Below are 20,725 nucleotides of genomic sequence, written 5' to 3' on the forward strand. Positions count from 1 at the left end.
TCTGGTAATATAGGTAAAAGGTACATGAAAGGTACTTTATTCTTGCAACTTTCCCATGTGAAATTACTTCAAAATAAAAAGTTTAAAAATCAATTTAAAAAAACAAGATCATTTCATTCAGTGATAATTGCTACAAGGAAAATAAGATAGGGTAATATCATGCAGAGCTTGGGGGGTGGGGAGGCCTGCAGAGTGGTGCTTAAACTGGGAAATCAGTGAGATGAACATGCAAGCCAAGTCTTAAATACATTAGAAACCAGCCCATTTGAAGATCTGGGGACTTAGCACTCTAGGGAAGGATATGCCATGCACTATAAGGTAAAAAAGCACTTCATGCCTTCAAGATACAGAAAGATGACAATAAACATATTGAAAACTTGTAATAAAAAAGAAGGTAATACTAAAAAAATAATAAATTCCCCTTTGGTCCCTATTAGAAGCAAAAATCAGAGGAGACTAATATCCAGAGGGTATCCTGTTGTTCCAGACATTAGTTTCTCAGCATAAGTAATTTAAAAACATTGACACCAAATAATTCTTTAAAAGTTCATCTTAAAGAAATAATGAGAAAGCCAAGGTTTATGTAAAAAGATACATCATAACATTATTACAACTAATGTTGAAAACAAATGACCATCCCTGTAAAAATGCTGGAAGAAAATTATGGTACACCTATGCAGGAGAATATTATATAGCCATATGACATATGCAACTATGACATAACATTGTTAGGAAAGAAAGAAAAAATTGCTATCTGTATGTCTCACATAAAGGAAAAGTTATCCATAAAAACACTGAGGGAAGGAAATTCTCAACACTTTGCCTTAGGATGATGGGAGTTTTTTTTTTTTTCTATCTGGTAAGTTACATTTTTCTAAATTTTTTACAATGAGCATATGTTACATTGATATTTAAAGAAAAAACAACTTGCAAACCAAAAAAAATCATGTCAAAACTACTTAAAATTTTTCCAAACTATGTTTTTTATCCAAATTCATAGCTACAATCCAAACCCACGCATTGCAATTTCAAAGTTCCTCTACCATTTCAGAAACTAATGATCCCAATTTTTTGGACTGAATTTATGAAGGGAGGTTCAAGAGTGATGGAGCTTTTGACATGTAGATGTTTAGGTAGGAGGGACTAGGCCATAAAGGAGGAACTTTCTTCAAACTAGAAAAAACATTTAGGTTATTTCGGTCAGTTGGCCTTTTAGAATTCACCCTTAGGTTTTCTGAAAGCTTCCCTGTCCTATTCCAGGTAGGCTGTCTTGATAAGTATTTCTGATATCCAATGAAAAAATAGGTACGAACTGACAGTCACAATTCTAGGTTCCAGCTGTAAAATTCAATTACTGCTCAATCAATGATGAAACACATTTAGCAGCTTGGTATGAATAAATCATTTCTTGGTTTCTCTGAGACAATATAAATGTGTACATAACTGAAAAAAATTTCCCCAAGAATAGTTAGGGGTGGCTTGGATGCCTGCCTGCTGAAACAGTGTGGTAATATAGACAGAACAGAGATTTGGGAATCAAAACAAATCTAATCTTCACTATTTGCTAAGTGCCTTAATTAAACTTGTCAATACCTCTGAACTGCTGCTTTTTCTTTGAAAATGGGGCTACCACAACTGCTACTGTAAGAGCTAGAGCTAATGTATGTAAGTGTTCGGTGGTGGCGGTTTAGTTGCTAAGTTGTGTCCAACTCTTGCGACCCATGGACTGTAGCCCACCAGGCTCCTCTGTCCATGGAGTTTCCCAGGCAAGAATACTAGAGTGGACTGCCATTTCCTTCTCCAGGGACCTTCCCTACCCAAAGATGGAACCTCTGTCTCCTGCACGGGTGGGCAGTCTTCTTTACCAGTGAGCCACCAGGGAAGCCCTGTCGTGTAAATGTTTAGCAACCGCCTATATCAAAGCAAGGAATTAAACAACGGGTGCCAAACCAAACCAAAAGACAAAACTAGCCTGCATTTCCACCATTTGTTCCAGCTCTGATCATATGTTTCTTATTTTAATTCTACACCAAGTTTTTCTCAAGTTTGGCACTCTTGAAACTTGGGGCTGGATAATTCAATGTTCAGCAATAACTTTGGGTTCAACCTGTGTGTATGCTCAGTTGCGTCCAATTCTTTGTGACCCCATGGACTGTAGCCTGCCAGGCTCCTCTGTCCATGGAATTCTCTAGGCAAGAATACTGGAGTAGGTTGCATTTTCTTCTCCAGAGGATCGTCCTGACCCAGGGACAGAACCCACCTCTCTTGTGTCTCCTGAATTAGCAGGCAGATTCTTTACCACTAGTGTCACCTGGGAAGCCCTAACCTCCTAGAGGTCAATTCCACCATCTAAGCTGTAAAAATCAAAACTGTCTCCCCACACAGATCTATGTTCCCCAGGGCACAAAACTACTCCTAGTTAAGAACCACTAACCTACACAGACGGTTAAAATATAGAAACAATATTTAATAAGGCAGATCAAAACAAGCAACTTCATTTTCCTAGACTGCTGAAAGTCAGTGATGGGAGAAAAAGAGGGGAATATTTCATATGAAGAACTTGTTTGTTTCATGAAATGTCTCTACTGTCAGAGTTTGTGCTCATTTAAATAGGTAGAGCAAGTTAACTTATCTAAGCCTTAGTTTCCTCATATGACTGTTACATGGATTAAATGTATAAGTGAAGTGCAGTGTCTGGTATATAGTAAGCACTCAATAAATATTGATTGTTCTTATTACAATCTAGGTACTCCTTCCAATCCTAGGTTTTCAGGTCCCACTTACCAACATTTGTCCCCAATTCCTCACTCTATACATATTTACATTTGTTTCTACTCCAAACCTTGAAGTGGTCCTAACTCTTCTTGAGGTTAGGAGGTATAAGAAAAGTGTTTGGGCTGACAGGAGGCAATCCTGGCTGTAATTTTGAAAAGAATCTTCCCTAACTATGGCTGACTACCACTGACACAGGATACATGTATGTGAATTAAGAGTCAGGAAGCATACTATTTATGCAGAGAAAAGTGAGTAAAATTAATTAGGGCAAAGAAAGGAAAAGGAGACTGCCTTGATTTCCCTTAGGGCACTACTGCTGTAATTCATATATTAGTTCAGTGTGAAAAAAGATGAGCAGAATTCCTAAACTATTTGAATATACTCCATTTGAGACATTTTCTTTAAATTCAGAACACTTTTTATATTAAAAGTAGACATTTCTAAAACAATTTGCTGAAGACAAAGAATTTATAAATGACCATCTATTACGGTAAGCTACTTAGATGAATCAAGTAATTTTTGAAAAGTTAACCATCAGGCATGAATCAGAAGTTCTAGAAAAGAAAAATGACCAAAAACCTTCAAAACTGAGTTGAAGGAAAAAAGTCATTACTATATGAAAGAAAGACTGATGACTTTCTATGCAGAAATGAACAAAAATTTTATTAGAGCTCACCTGTAGTTTCTGAGTCAAAGAGTCCCTCTGTTCCTGTAGTTCTCTGGCATTATCAATTTCTTGTTTCAATCTTTCTATTTCCTAGAAAAAGTAGTACAATATTTTTAACAATATTTTAACTATATCAAGGAAAGAGAAGGCCTTATTTTTCCCTGAAATTACTGTCCCAGTCCTAAGAAAAAAGGTGTTTAAAAAATTTCCATTGTACTGATTTCAAGGGATAAACTAATCTTAATGGGTATGCAGTCTAGCACAGAATAATTTGAAGCAAGTCAACTTGGTGGCTTTGGTACAGCACTGCTTAGAAATAGCAATCTGAACATTTTAAGTCTGCTTCAAGCTTTGTGGATATAATTCTTTCCTGAGGTATTAAATCTTTTGACTGGAAACTAGAGAAAGCAACAGCTCGTAAAATTCATTTAACTTCTAATGGTTTTCTGTTGATTGTATGAATGCAACTCTCATACAGGAGGAAAGAGGCAGTATCTCAGTCTGACTGCCTCACCATGGTTCATAACAACAGACACAGCGATGGGGAAAATGTGAACAAGGTTAGTATCAATCAGAAAAACTTCATCCTAAAAACACCCCACAACCTTATGGCATAAAATACCCTTAAATCGGATATAGACTCCAAAACTGCACACATATTTTATGAGATTACAGATGCGTGAGAAGTAGCAAATTACCTCCTCCTTCACTTTCAGCGTCTCTTCCAGTTCTTGTATTGTCTGATTTAGTTCTGTCTTATGGGTATGCACTGCATTTGCTTGGCTACTAACACATTCAAGCTCAGTCACCTAAAATCAAATGAGAACATAAACTAAATCATGACATTTCCACAGGATTTCTTGCTGAAGACATACAATAAGTCTGTCACAGCTGTCTAATGAATTTTGAATCAATATATGAAAATTAACCTTGAGAAATATTAAGACAGGGTAGAATCAGTAGAATTGATTCTTTAAAAATATCAATTTATGACTAAGGAAAAAGACCAAAGAAGATAGTTAGACTTGGTCATGAAAAAGTTAGGAAAACTTAAATTAAGTGATTAATGACAGTAGAAAACCCCTATAATAAAAGTCTTCTTTAAAAACGTTTTCTGAAAACAAATTCAAAACCAGCCATCTGCCCTCCATCTGTAGCCTTTAAATTAAATATGGGTTCTGAAAACTGGCCTTGCAGAAGTGAGAAAATATTCAAATACACTTCTAAAATGTAAAGGAATCTGGAAGAAAAGATATGCTTAAAATACAACTTAAATCACTTGATACTAGAATATCTTCACGTCAGTAGGGTCTCGTACAGCAAAGAAGAAGAGCTCTCTATGCAGTACAGATTTACTGAGGGCCGAGACAGCAGCTTCACTTCTAATGTGCACTTGCTATTTTTTTAAAGAACAGAGAAGGGCACTATCTCTAAAAGCTGTGCCATCCAAAATTATACTCAAAACAGACAGAAGTCAACATAAAAACACACACCTTATCAAAATTCTCTGCATGTCAGGAGCTCATACATTTTGATTGGTTAGAATACAACAAATTGTAGACTATTAAGGAAACAGCAAATCTCTCTCCCTCACATTTCCCAAATGTTGAATTAACACCACGTTCTGTCACTCTCCTCTCGTATCATTTTCTTGGTTTCTATTCATTCTGTAATAGCCTTGCGCAGACCCCTGTCATACAGGTGTAAACAAAACCAACGGCCTGCCACTGGACCTAATTATATCCTCTGTCTATTTTTATGTCTTCTGAAAACTGCTAACACCCATCTTTCATTGTGTGACTGCCCCGCTACAGGCCTGTCAATGGCTCATCTTTCTCACAGCATCAAATCTAAACTCTCAGTCCTCCAAAAGCTAGCTGCAAACTGTGTAAACATCTCATGGCTCAAGACACCTAACCTAGTATTATGAACTTTCAACAAACCATGCTAATATCCAACTTGCTGATTTACCTAGAATGTCTGCTCTTACCTTTGAAAACCATTCAGAACTAACCAACCCCCCAATACTCAGCTTAGAATGCCCTTCTCTAGAAAACCATTTCTATCTCCTCAGTGCTCAGGCTCTCCTGTCTTCTGGTCCACAACACTGAACATCTGTTCAAAAATCTTGGGAATTTTCTCCTATTGTCTAATATGTATGAGTTTTCTTTGTGCATTTGGCAATACATTCCTTGTGAGCAGTTCCAGTCTTGATAAGGTTGGAGTATTTTTTATTGGATTAACTTTCACCCATATAACAAAATCATGGGCAAAATGTAAACGTCAACTGTTAGAAGGCCCTGGTGAGTGACCAAATTGGGCAAAAGACCCAAAGAGAGCATCATCCTGAGTGAGATACACATTTACACATCTTTTTGCCTGCAGGCACTATGCAGGTTGGCTGCACTGCCTGAGTAGAATGCAAGCAAAAAGCTGAGCTCTTATTTTCCCAAAGAAGTCTGAGGAGTTGGGGATGCCTTAGAACAATTGAAGCAAATCGAAATTCAGGGAACTATATGAAAAAAAGGCCTCTTAAAAAGCATACAGACATCCCTCAAATCTTCGGCTGACTTCTGAAGTAAACAAGTAAAAGTAGGAATCACAGGGGTCCGGGGGTGTGGGAGAAACGCTAGAAGAATGAAGAGTTAAGGTGTGGTAGTGCTCACCACAGAGAAGACACTTTGAGGTCAGTGTCAACACCAAACTAGGTTTCTCAGTAAGCACGTCAAGCTTCCCACTGAAACCCCAGGAGGATTGTGCCTTAGAAATAAAGATTTCCAAGGACTCAAAAAATCCCCTTGAATTAAGAACAAAATGGAAATAAGCCAAATACTAAAGCAGAAGTCTACACCTCCAAAACTTCAAAGTACAGCCAGCCCTCTATACTCATGGTGGACGTGGAACATATGGATACAAAGGGATGACTCTATTATGCCACTTGACATAAGGAACTTGAGCATTCATGGATTTTACTACCTGTGAGGTGGGGCAGGGGTGGTGCACTAGAACCAAACGCAGCAGATACTAGGGGATGACTACACTCTACCAGTAATTTAACTGCTTGCTAAAACAAAAATTAACACTGAATATTCAGAGATGGATAACAGAATCTATGGGCTCTATAACATCATCTCATTTACCATGACCAATATAAAATAAAAAATGACTAGACATACGAAGAAATAGGAAAACACAATCTGTAGTAAAGATAAAAAATCTCTCTATCTATACACATACATATATCCAAAAGCTGAGAGAATTTGTGGCCAGTACACTTGAAATACAAAAAAATCCTAAAGAAGGTTACTCAGGCTGAAGAGAAATGATACCTGATGGATATTCAGATCTACAAGAAGGAAAGAAGAGCACTGCAAACTATAACTATGTGAGTAAATAAAAATACTTTGTTTCATAAATTCTTTAAAATTCAATTGACTACTTAAAGCAAAAAACTCTCAGGGTCAGGGAACACATAAAAAGGAGAGCTCCTCAATGAATGTTTTTTGGATTATAAGTCAATTATCCTAAGTTATTATTATTTTTTTTTAATTGTGGTAAAAAAACACAATGAAAAACACAGTAAAAATTTATCCTCTTAACCATTTTTAAACATACAGCTCAGTGGTATTTGAAGACACGGGTTCAATCCCTGGATCGGGAAGATCCCCTGGAGAAAGAAATGGCAACCCACTCCAGTACTACTGCCTGGAAAAATCCCATGGACGGAGGAGCCTGGTAGACTACAGTCCACGGGGTCGCAAAGAGTCAGACACGACTGAGCGACTTCACTTTCAATTCGGTGGCATTAAGTATATCCACGCGCTGTGAAATAGATCTCCAGAGCTTTTCATCTTGCAAGATGGGATACTATCCTCATTAAACAACAACCTCCCTCTTCCCCTCACGAATTAAGTTTAAACTTAGGATAGAAAGGTATTTACTCAGGTTCTTACTCTCCCTCCTGTCTCTATTTAACTTCAACCTTACCTCCCCTGTCATCCTGTCTTACTGTACTCCTCAAATTCTGCTCTGATACTAAGCTCACTTCCTAATGTCTATGGAGTTCACTTCTTTAAAGTCATTTTTAAAAACAGAAACTATTGGCATTGGCTTCCTGTTGGGTGAATGCATATACTTTGGATTAAAAAATTCTTTATAAGAAATTGTTTGGTCTCCTGATATTAATTTTTCTTTTACTACCCCATATTTGTATTATTGCCCCATATTTCTAATTATAATTATTATCTTTAACTTTTATAAAGACTTTTCTACTTGTATTTTTCAAATTGTTCTTTAAGAAATAAAGTAAAATAATAAAAGCATTATCATTGCTTCGGTGTAATTACATGTCAGTTCAGTATCTCAATTTTCCCAGGAACTGTACATAGTCTATATTATTGTTCCTATTTTACAGATAAGAATACTGAGCAGAAAGAGGCAAATAAGTTACCAAAGGTCACACAGCTAACAAGTGGCAAACAGGAATGTGAAATTGCCTGTTTGGACCCTAAAGCTCTCCAAATTCCTTCATTCTCAGGAAACTGCAGAAAATTGTTTTCTTAACCAATAAACCCACATATAATACAACCCATATATATGTTTTGATAACCAACAAAAACTCCAGAAGAGGTCCCTGTGCTGAATGTGCATTAAATTTAGGAAATCTGTTGGCTGTAAACCCTCACGGACAGCGGCCCCGCACCTACCCGCTTGTGCAGCCGTTCTGCTTCCTCCTGATAGGCAGCAAGTTGCTGTTTCCATTGTTTCACGTTGGCAGTGGACTCCAAGAGTGCTGCAGTGAGCTTGGCATTGTTTCCTTTGAGGGTAGCCAGCTCAGCCTCCCAGTGTTTGCTGATTGCTGAACTAAAGCAAAAGAAAAGAAAATTCTACCCATTACACTGACTGTTGTTACTTTAAAGAGACAGCAGTACTCGGTTCTAAGATTTGGCTTATAATTCTTATAATTCAAAAATGTTTCAAAGAATACCCCCAAAGAATAAAAACACAGATATTTCACTTAAATGCGCCTAGTGAATAAAACCTATCAAATAAATAAATATAAGTATTTCTTTTGAAATTGTTGATTTATTTTATCTTACTCAGAGTTTTTAAATGCCCCCAATATAAAAACCTGCTGCAATAAATTGAACTTGGTACTAATAACTCTGATAGAATTTCAGTGTCACTTATACAACAAAACTAGACCAATCACTTTTTCCTCATTTTATGTTCTACTTGTTAAGCTACCCAGAGTTAAGTATCTCAACAAAGACAATTTTCTATTACAAAGACAATTCTGTTAAGTGAGAAGGCCCCTCTCAATAATTCCTTTCTTAACTTTCCAATGAAGAAAGAATTACCTAATTTCAAAGAAAAAAGGGTGGTTTTTCTTTCTCCTTATTGAACAGCTTACTGCTATTAGTGAAATTCTACTAACCTCATCCCACTAACTAACTAGTAATGATAATAGCTTTCTTTAATCAGAATTTTAGTTTTTGAGAAGTTATTTGCATCACAGAGCAAATGTTTCGGTGGACTGATATTTTATAGTAATCTTAATATATATATAGTATAAAAGAAAGCATTGTTTCAATCATCAATATTTCTAAATCTCATCACCAGTAAGAATACGTATCAGTGTAACAAGATCATTTCTGTGGCATTCTTTCAAAAAATGCATAACCATCATTCCAATTTTGAAAAAACATATAAACCCAAACTGAGGAACATTCTACATAAAAACTGATTGGCACACTTAGAAAGTGTCAGGAAACAGAATGGAGGAGACTCAGAAGAAATAATACAATGTGGGATCCAGATGGGTTCCTAGAACATAAAAGGGATACTGGTGAAAATTAAGATCTATAGTTTTGTTAGTAATATCGTATCAATGTTAATTTCTTGGTTTTGAAAGTTATATTATGGTTATGTGAAATGCTAACATGAAGGTAAGCTGAGTGAGGGTATATGGAAGTTCTTTGTACAGTTTTTGCAATTTTTCTGTAATTCTAAAATTAGTTTTATTTCTTCATCTTTTAAAAATTTATGTATTTTTAATTGAAGGATAATTGCTTTACAGAATTTTACTGTTTTCTGTCAAACCTCAGCATGAATCGGTGATAGGTATACATATATCCCCTCCCTTTTGAACCCCCTCCCAACTAAAATTAGTTTTAAATAATGAAAACTTAACATTTTTTCTGAAGTTTACAGAAAAAATTTCATCAAAAATGAAAGGACAAAATCAAACAAGTTATTGATTTAACAGGGCTCCCCTGGTGGCTCAGACAGTAAAGAATCAGCCTGCAATAAAGAAGACCTCGGTTCAACCCTGGGTCGGGAAGATCCCCTGGAGAAGGAAATGGCAGCCTGCTCCAGTATTCTTGCCTGGAGAAGTCCATGGGCAGAGGAGCCTGGCAGGCTACAGTCCATGGGGTCACAAAGAGTCAGACACAACTGAGTGACTAACACATATTAATTTAACAACCCATTTCTATCTTTAAAGAGAAAGCACTTCCCATTTCTTCTTTTGTGGAATGATTTTTCAGGTTCAGATTTTCTGATAAAGTATGCACTGATTCATCTGCCCTAACTGAATATGGATTTTTAAATCATCTACCAATTTTTCCACTACAGACATTAGTTTTATTTAAATAGACTCTACAATCTGACAACAAAAGTCTTATTAAACTAATTTAAACACTTGATATACACAAATATCAAACCTCTTAAAAATTAAAGAGCAGAGAAATGATTTTGAATATTTCTAAAACACATATGTTGAAAATTTCTCAGTTGTAACATAAGATTATCTTGTCTTTATTAAAGGAAAAAGAACAAAAATGGGACTGTTTTACATTTTATTTCTCTAGGTTTTATTTTATAATCTGTAGATAGAAAAATTCATTAAGAATGAGAAAACTTAGCCTACTTTGCAATTATTTCAATCATTATTTGTGTGACATCAGATTAGTCTCTCAACTGTTTTGATCTTCAGTTCTTCGTATGTCAAATGAAGACATTAGTTAAGATCTGTACTGTCCAAATGTTAGTCACTAGGTGCATGTGGCCATTTAAATTTAAAGTGCTCAAAACCAAATAGAGTAAAAAATTCAGCTTCTCAATCCCTTTGGGTACATTTTGTATACTCAATAGCCACAGGTGACTACTGGCCACCATATAGGAAAGCAAAAAAAAAAAATTGTTTATCATCACAGAAAGTTCTACATTTCCTACTGTCTTTTTTTTTTTTTTCCAATTTTTTGCATTATGGGCTGAACTGTGTCCACTCATGAATGAATATGTTGAAGTACTAACTCCCAGTATCTCAAACTATGAGTATACTTGGAGATAGGGTCTGAAAAGAGGTAGTTAAATTAAATGGGGTAATTAGGGTGATCCTTAACCCAATATGACTGGTGTGCTTATAAAAAGAGATTAGAACACAAACATGCAGACAAGAACACACTGGAAGAAGCCACCTGCAAGTCAAGGACAGGTCTCCAGAAACGACCCCATCAACAACTTGTTCTCAGGCTTCCCGCTTACAGAAAATAAATGTCTACAGTTCAAGCTGCCCTAGCCTGTGCTATTTGTTAGGGCAGCACCAGCAAACAAACTAACACTATGTATAGCTTAAACACACTATGTATCTAAAATATTGTGATTCATAATAAACATATATTTCAGTTTTGTCTGTGGTTCCGAGCTCAATAGCTCCCCCAAACCCTTTGAATTTCCTAAGCAATAAGAGCAATGGGAGTATCCTTTTAATAATATGTGGCCTTCTGTCCTTAGTTTCTGAAACTGATCCAGAGCCATAACGGTGAAACGCGTCTTGTTATTCATAAATAAGCCCTGTTCAGCCACAGCTGAGTTTATGTTAATGAGGTGATTTGGGGGGATGCCCTAAGATGAGGGGACTGAATGCTAAGGGAAACAACCACGTGAAAAGAGTTGGAACTTTCAGTCTCAATCCTAGATTACAAGGGAGGGAAGAGGGACCAGCGACACCAATGGCCAGTGATTTAATCAACTATGTCTGTAATGGAGCCATCCTAAAAACCCAAAAGGACGAGGTTTGGAGAGCTTCCAGGTTAGTGAACCAGAATGCATCCATGTGCCACTATGCTGGGCCCCGAACTCCACTGTGACAGAAGTTCCAGGGATCCTCGGGTGCAGGGAGAGGCTATCACTGTGGAAAAGCCACAAAGCGTGGTCAGGACCCTTTTCCTCTATGGAAATAAAGCCTTAAGTCATGGGAGAAGGGGAGAAAATCCTGTTACTGTCACCCTCCCAGTCACAGATGAAGAAAAGTAGGAGAATAAAACCCTAAAACAGCATGCGAAAAGGACAAAAACTAGTCTGAGACCATTAGAGTTCTCCAACCTTGGGGGAAGGGGCAGGAAACTCCTGCTTAAGACTCTCAAGTTTACAAGGCCGAATTCGTCCGCTACTTGTAGGGACAGGATCACTGAGAAAGCCCTACCCTGACACTCTGGGATTCAGTGCCTGCCCAAGACTGAGTGGATAAGGAATATTGAGAATCTTAACCTATCCTCTACCACCACGCTGATAGCAGCCATCTGCTGGGGGGAGGTCGAGAGACAGACCCCCTCTGAGGCAAAGGTACACAGAAAAGACAAAAGCTGAGGGAGGAGCAGAAACAGTAAGAAAATCCTCTAGCAGTCAAATCTCAACTCTACGCACAAGGAAATGCTAGACATGTTTAAAGCCTGTGATGCACTGCGGTAACCATAGCAACAACAAATTCCAAATCCAGGTCAGCCCCTGAGTAAACCAGCTTGACCTTCATACAAACAGGCTAGCAGAACAATCAGGCCCACCTCCAGGAGCAAATACTATTTATCTCCATTGAATGCCTTGCTTCTGGCAATCAATAAAAAAAGTAATTATAAGACATACCAAAAAAGCAAGGGGAAAAAACCTATTGCCAAGAGAAAAAGCAATCAACAGAGTCATACCCATAGACAACGCCAATGTAGAATTTGTCAAAACAAGGAATACTGTTGGTGGGAATGTAAACTGATACAGTCACTATGGAGAACAGTGTGGAGATTTCTTAAAAAACTAGGAATAAAATTACCATAAGACCCATCAATCCCACTACTGGGCATATATCCTGGGAAAATCACATTCTAAAAGACACATGTCCCTCAATGTTCACTGCAGCGCTATTTACAATAGCTAGGGGAAGCAACCTAAATGTCCATTGACAGATGAATGAATGAAGAAATTGTGGTACATATATACACAGTGGAATATTACTCAGCCATAAAAAGGAACAAATTTGATTCAGTTCTAGTGAGGTGGATGAACCTAGAGCCTGTTATACACAGCGAAGTACGTGTCAGTAAGAGAAGAGTAAATATCATATATTAACGGATATACATGGAACTTAGGAAAATGGTGCTGGTGAACGCATCTGAAGGGCAGCAACAGCGATGCAGACATAGAGAACAGACGTGTGGACACAGTGGGGAAAGGGAGGGTGGGATGAACTGATAGTAGCACTGAAACATACACATTGCCATAAATAAACAGATAGCCAGCGAGAACATGCCGAATGATGCAGCGAGCTCAGTCTGGAGCTCTGTGACAGCCCAGAGCGGTGGGATGGGGTGAGAGATGGGAGGGGGGTTCAAGAAGGAGTGGACACATGTTTACCTGTGGCTGCTTCATGTTGCTGTACGCCAAAAACCAAGAGAACACTGAAAAGCAATTATCCTCCAGTTAAAAGTAAACTTTCAAAAACAAAGGATATGAAATAGCTACGTTAAAGGTTTTAATGGAAAAGGAGGATACCCTATATTGTCAGATGCTGAATTCAACAGACATGAAAACTATAAGGGTCAAATGGAAATGCTAGAAGTAAAGAATATAAAAGAGATGAGAACGTCTTTTGACAAGTTCATCAGTAAACCTGACATAGATGCATAAAAGTCAGTGAACTTGAATCCAGACAAATAGAAATTAGCCAAACTGAAACACAAATAGAAAAAAGAATGAAAAGAAAGAGGGCATCTAAGACGTGGGGCAATACCAAACTGTTCAACAGATGTGTAACTAGAATCTCAGGAGAGAGAAAAAAAGGCTGAAGAAATATGTGAAGAGTTAATGGCTAAGAATTTTCAAAAAACAACAAAATACATTAAGTCACAAATCCAAAAAGCTCAAAAACACATTACACACAGAGGAACAAAAGCAACAATTATATCGCCAACTAAGTAATTCAGAAGACAAAGGGATGACATTCCTGAAAGAAAACAATTCTCAACTCAGAACTTTACACACATAACTCTCTACATGGAAGTGAAATAAATAAACAGCTTTTCAGACAAACAACTGCTGACAGAATTCATTACCAACAGACATATACTATAATATTAAAGAAGTTCTTCAGGTGGAAGACTATGATACAAAATCGAAACTTGGATCTCCACAAAGACAGGAAAATATCTGATAATGATTAAAATGAAGATAGCTATAATTAAAGGTCTAAGGCAACCCAAAGGAGAAAGAATGGTCTTTTAAACAAATGGTACTGAAACAACCAGATAACTACACACAAAAGGAAAAACAAAGAATCTTGACTCATATCTCACATTCTATACAAAAATTAATCAAAACATAAACTTCTAGAAGGAATCATAGAAATATCTATGTGTCCTTCAGGTAGGCAAAGGCTGCTTAGATACAACACCAAAAAGATGATCCATTTTTAAAAATTAAGAAAAGAGAATTGAATAAGAATTGAAACATTCTCTTTGAAAGACATGATTAAAAAATAAAAGAGATTCTGGAATACAAGAGTGGACCAACAAACAACAATCAACATAAGATACCACATTAGCAAGAACGAAGGAGAAAACCACATGATCATCTCAATTGATGTAAAAAAAAAAAGCACTGAAAAGTTTCAACACCCTTCTGAGATTCAAAGCACTCAATCAACTTGGAATAGAAAGAAATTTCCTAGCATAAAAAGGCTATATAAGAAAAGCACATAACTAACATCAGACTCAGAGGTGAAAGCTGAAAAGCCTTTTCCTTTAAGATGAGAAAGCAAGAGAAGGATTACTACTTTACCACTTAAAATTCAACATGGTAAAGAAAGTCCCAGCCAGAGGAATTAGGCAAGTAATAGATAAAAGGCATATAAATTGGAAAGGAAGAAGTAAAATTATCTCTGTTGCAGATGACATGATTTTATATGTAGATAATCCTAAAGATTCCACCAAAAGAAGCTGTTAGAACTAACAAATGAGTTCAGCAAAGCTGCAGGATATAAAAATCAGCACACGAAAATTAGTTGTGATTCTATAGATACTGAACAATGTATAAAGGAAATTAAGAAAACAATACTATTCACAACAGTATTAAATAGAATAAACTACTTAGAAACTAAATTTAACCAAGAAGGTGAAAGACCTGTACAATGAAAATAAGTTGCTGATTAAAGACACAAATAAACAGAAAGACATACCATGGAGATGGATTGGAAGATTAATATGGCAAAGATGTCAATACAACACAAAGTGATCTACAAATTCAATGTAATCCCTATCAAAATCCCAACAGTGCTTTTTAGAGAAATAGAAAAATCCATCCTAAAATTCACATGGGGATCTCAAGAAATTCTGAATAGACAAAACAATCTTGAAAAATCAAGAACAAAGTTAGAGGTCTCACATTTCCGGGTTTCAAACTTATTACAAAGCTACTGTAATCAAAACAACATAGTATTGACATAAAGGCAGACACACAGACCAAAGGAACAGAGTCCAGAAATAAACCCTTCACATATGGGATCAAATGATTTTCACATCTATGGTTGCCATGGCCATTCAATGGGAAAACGACAATTTTTTCAACAAACGGTGCTGGGAAAACTGGATATCCACGTGGAAAAGACTGAAGTTAGTTCTGTGCTTCACATCATATGCAAAAAACAACTAAAAATGGATCAAAGACCTAAGCTGCTGCTGCTGCTAAGTCGCTTCAGTCGTGTCCGACTCTATGCGACCCCACAGACGGCAGCCCACCACTCCCCTGTCCCTGGGATTCTCCAGGCAAGAACACTGGAGTGGGTTGCCATTTCCTTCTCCAATGCATGAGAGTGAAAAGTGAAAGTGAAGTCAATCAGTCGTGTCTGACTCCTCGCGACCCCATGGACTGCAGCCTACCAGGCTCCTCCGTCCATGGGATTTTCCAGGCAAGAGTACTGGAGTGGGTGCCACTGCCTTCTCGGAAAGACCTAAGCATAAGAGCAAAACTATAAAACTCTTCACGAGAAAAAATATATATGAAAAGCTTCACAACACTGTACATGAGTTCTTGGATATATCATGGGCAATAAAAGTAAAAACAGATACATCTGAACTATGGCAAAATTTAAAACTTCTGTGCATCAAAGGATACAACCAAGAGAGTGAAAAGGCAACCTACAAATTGGAAAATAAATTTGCAAAACATATATCCAGAATATATGAAGAACTCCTCAATTCAAGAACAAAAAACAAGTAGGCTGATCACAACATAGACAAAGGACTAGAATAAACATTTCTCCAAAGAAGATACACAAACGGCCAGTAAACAATCAAAAAGATGTTCAACCTTGCTAGTATTAGGGAAATGCAAATCAGATTCACAATGAAATACCACCTCATACCCATTAGGATGGTTGCTCTCAGAAAAGCAGAAAATTACAAATGTTGGTGAGAATGTGAAGAAATTGGAACCCTTGTGCACTATGGGTGGGAATGGGAAAGTTGCTATAGAAAACAGTATGGCAGTCCCTCAAAAAATTTAGAATAGAATAACCATATGATCTAGTGATTCCAGTTACTGGTAAATACCTAAAATGTGTTTGTACAACAGTGTTCATAACCGTATCATTCATGATAGTCAAAAGACAGAAGCATCCTAACAGTCCACAGACTCACGGATAAACAACATGTGGTATATACATCATACATACAGTGGAATATTACTGAGGCTGAAAATGTAAGGAAACTTTCATACATACTACAATATGGAAGAACCTTGAGGACATCATGCTAAATGAACTCAGTTAGTCACCAAAAGACAAATACTATATGATTTCACCTATATAAGTTTCCTATGGTAGTGGTTTAGTTGCTAAGTCGTGTCTGACTCTTAACCACTCCATGGACTGTAGCCCACCAGGTTCCTCTGTCAATGGGATTTGCCAGGCAAGAACACTGGAGTGGGTTGTCATTTTTACTCCAGGTGATCTTCCTGACCCAGGGATCAAACATGCATCTCCTGCATTGCAGGCAGATTCTTTACAACTGAGCCAGCAGGGAAGACCAGGTTACTGACAGTAGTCAGATTTGTAGAGACAAAAAGTGGAAGGGTAGTTTGCAGGGGCTAGGTAAAGAGAGGAATGGAGAAATTTTGTTTAAAGGGTGGGTAGAGTGTCAGTTCTGCAAGATAAAAAGAGTTCTATAGATTGATTCCACAACAATGTGAGCGTACTTAACACGATTCAACTGTTCGGGCTTCCCCGGTGGCTCAGTGGTAAAGAGTCCACATGCTAATGCAGTAGACACAAGTTTGATCCCTGGGTCAGAAAGATTCCCTGGAGAAGGAAATGGCAACCCACTCCAATATTCTTGCCTGGAAAATCCCCTGGACAGAGGAGCTTGGTGGGCTATAGTTCATGGGTTCAAAAAGAATCAGACATGACTGAGCACGCAAGAACTGAACTGTATACTTAAAATATTGACCATAATAAATTTTATGTTATATATATTTCGCCACGATTTTTTAAAAAGAAAAAAAAAGTTTATACACTACATTATTTCATTCTGTTTTTAACATATGATTCCATTTACATGACTTTAGGGGAAATGCAAAACTATGTGTATATTAGTAACTCAGTTGTGTCCAATTCTTCCCAACCCCGTGGACTGTGGCCCACTAGGCTCCTCTGTCCATGGCATTATCCAGGCAAGAATACTCGAGTGGGCTGCCATTCCCTTCTCCAGGGGATCTTCCTGACCCAGAGATCGAACCCAGGTCTCCTGCATTGCAGGCAGATTCTTTACAATTTACAATTCTCTAGGCAAGAATACTGAAGTGGGTTGCAATTTCCTTCTCCAGGGGATCTTCCCAACCAAGGGATTGAACCCAGGTCTCCTGCATTGCAGGCTGATGTTTTACCAACCGAGCTACGCAGGAAGCTCCACCAGGGAAGCCCTCGGCAAAACTAGAGGGACAAAAAAACAGATTAACTGGTTGCTAGAAGCTGAGGTACCAGAGAGACGCTGACTACAAATGAGCAGCAGAGAATCTGGCGGGCGACTGAACCTTTCTCTGCCTTGAGAGTGTTGATGTGTACACAACCGCACACATGTGTCAGGACTTATACAATGAGAAACTAGAAAAGATGAATTTTACTTTATATTATACTTCAAATAAAAAACATCACACAACTAAAAGGAAAAAAAAAAAGTCTTTCTAAGCCCTCCTAGATACTCTTTCTGTGACTTGTGGGACTACAAATAGTGAGGGCTGGAAAGTCAGGTCTTCTTAAACTGGGCAGAATGGTCTCTAAGCTACTCCACTGTATTTGTTGGCAAAGGAAGGGACTGGGTGGGCAGGAAACAGAACAGCTGGGACTCAAATAAAAGAGCTGGAAACAAAAAGGAAGGAGCGGAGGGCAACTGGAGATGGTGATAAGCAGCAGACAGGAGAAACAGGGTTAGAGAGGCAGAGATACACAAGGGAAAGGGCTGGGGCATAGACAAGGTGTAATCAAAACTGATTTGGGCAGGAAAAAACATTAAAACAACGCCCCTGGAACAGGAAACAAAAAGATGAACATACAAAGCTTTGAAATACTGTAACTTGTTGTAACTTCATATCCTTCAACATGTTCTGAACCTCTAATATATTTTAAGTAGTGATGTCTGGCCACAGAGAAGCTGATCAATGGGTTCCCATTAACCTTTTCCTTATTTCCTCTGTAGAGCCTCAAAGTACTCCTGAGTGCACTAAAAAACAAATGCTGAAAAAATTGTCACATCAAATACTTTTATGCATATTGCACATGAGTACAGTAAACTGCAACAATTTGAAACCTAATAGGCCCAAAATGAATACTATAGCAGAGCAATTCAATGCCAAATTTTTGTGTTTCTGCATTTTTTATACTCCGTTCCAAGGTAAATACGTATGTGTCATTAAGGCAGTTTTGCACTATCAACCAAAATTTCATCTTTATTGGTAAATCTGAATCTTTGGGAACATTCTTGCTTCCTGTACCTTATAAGCTACTCCTTTAATAATCTGTCTTTCTAGAGCACAACTCGGGAAATAAAATGCTTCTGATTTTTTGTCAATCTGCTCTGTTTTCTTTTTACAGCTTCTTTATATATCCCTTTCACCATTCAGTATATTAGAATATCCTTCACAATTTCAGCTTATAATGAATTCTGGAGTAAACTGAAGGAAGGTCCACATGTGAGCTATCTTAGATGTGATCAGCCCTTACATATAATGTTAAATACTTGGCACATTCTTGCAATTTTGCAAAAACACTGTTCCTTGCTTTAATCTACAACTCTTAAGATATCACATTCCTCCCTGCTACAGACTGATTTTTAGCAGTAATGAATATCTTGGGCTTAATTGATACCAAAATCTTAAATTGATATGCTACATTTCAGAATACTTGTTTAATAAATGTTGGGGTTCTCTAGCTACTAATTTGGTCCTTTTTTACAGGTATAGTTTTGATAGTTTCACATTAACTGTTCATGAAGAAACTGTTTAGCTAGACACATCAGTGAGTCAGAAGAGATACTGAAATACCACTATGATCTCATGTCTGTAGCTGGAATACGAGCAAAATAATTCTTTATTCTTGTGACTGTTTGGTAAAGTTTCCCTTCAAAAAGGACCAGTTGGTTTCCTGTTGGCTTCAGCTCTAGAAGTCAGATGGGAGAGTTCAAAACACTCCAAAAACATCACTTGAAACGTTCCTTAAACTGAAATTTTACTGTTTTTCTTTATCTAACATCAGAAAGAAAGTAGTAAACTTAATTAAACTAGTTATGTAAAATCTAAAAGAAAAATTTCTCCAAAAGTACTAACAGATAGGCTAACAAAATAAGAGTCTTAGGCACAAACAATGCACTTATTTAACCTGTGGAGTGAATCCTATACGTGAATGGTTAGTTACAGGACTGAAGAAAGCTGCCTTTCTTCATACCTCCTGGTCCAACATCCACTATCAATCTCTGAAAAGGTAGTTCTTTGTATAGACTTCCTAGTCATCATGTTAATTATGTAAAACCATGAAAAATATTCAGAGAAGCTTTAAAAAGAGAATTTAAGAATAGGCTGCAACAGGCTTACTTCCCGACATTAATCTTGGTAGGGAGGTCACTCCGTCACTATGAAAGTAGGAGGGCTGATGCGGGCAGCCCAGCCGCTGCGGGGTCTCAGGACCTGCCCACCGGGTTCTCTTCTCTCCGCCCCTCCACACCCGTGGGTGCAGAAGCCTCCGTGGACTTCAACCTCCCTGGGTCCCAAGGGGCTCTCATGGGGCCCACGGGACCCAAGCCAGTCCCACTGAGAAACAGACGCTTTGTTGATACAATATGAGTTATCTTTTTAAAAAAGGAAAGAAATACCTCTTAAATGAAAGGAGAGTAACTCTGTATTGTTTATAAACAGTATTTAAAGAGCCTAGTATACTAAAGGATTTTCTACTAATATACAGCTGAAAGCCTAAATTTGCATAAATGTCTAACAAGGTGCCTCTCAAAGCTGATTGTAAGATTCTAGCAACTTCCTGATCCTTATGCTTATCCTTGGGACCTTCTTACCAGATGGTCCCAATGCTCCGTTCCTTACTCTCCTTTTGGCACCTGCCTCTAAACCGCTGCCTCCTCTGACCCTTGCTTTCAATGTTTGCCACAATAATCTCCCAAGTTTTACTTTCCAGCTCAGATTCCTTCCCTGTCTCACAATCCATTATCTTTGCACAGAGCCTGGTATGTCTGCATTAACACACAGTACAGAATGTGATGGCTACTGGCAAACGATGAAGACGTGGTCGCCATGAAGTTTTAAAGACAGACCTGTCGTGAACGGGAAATCGCATGGCCACACTTAGGAAACACAGTGTTCAGAACTGAATTGGAATTTAAATATTAAAGCTTTTAATAAACAATGGCTTGGAAGAAAGTCTCAGAGACAAGAATAAAGTTGTCTTTAAAGAAACACTGT

General features: G+C 37.6%; 1 protein-coding gene across 1 annotated transcript in view; it reads right to left on the bottom strand.

Moving 5' to 3' along the window:
- The window catches only part of HOMER1 (homer scaffold protein 1), a 125,460-nt gene that overhangs the window by 14,880 nt on the left and 89,855 nt on the right, over nucleotides 1-20,725 (bottom strand). The window contains exons 6-8 of the mRNA XM_070468605.1: nucleotides 8,149-8,305; nucleotides 4,141-4,251; nucleotides 3,452-3,532 (exon numbers count right to left, since the gene is read on the bottom strand). Of these exons, the coding sequence (XP_070324706.1) occupies nucleotides 3,452-3,532; nucleotides 4,141-4,251; nucleotides 8,149-8,305 (349 nt within the window). The remainder of the gene's footprint in view (nucleotides 1-3,451; nucleotides 3,533-4,140; nucleotides 4,252-8,148; nucleotides 8,306-20,725) is intronic.

This window comes from Odocoileus virginianus, chromosome 6 (assembly GCF_023699985.2).
Source record: "Odocoileus virginianus isolate 20LAN1187 ecotype Illinois chromosome 6, Ovbor_1.2, whole genome shotgun sequence".
Classification (NCBI taxonomy): domain Eukaryota; kingdom Metazoa; phylum Chordata; class Mammalia; order Artiodactyla; family Cervidae; genus Odocoileus; species Odocoileus virginianus.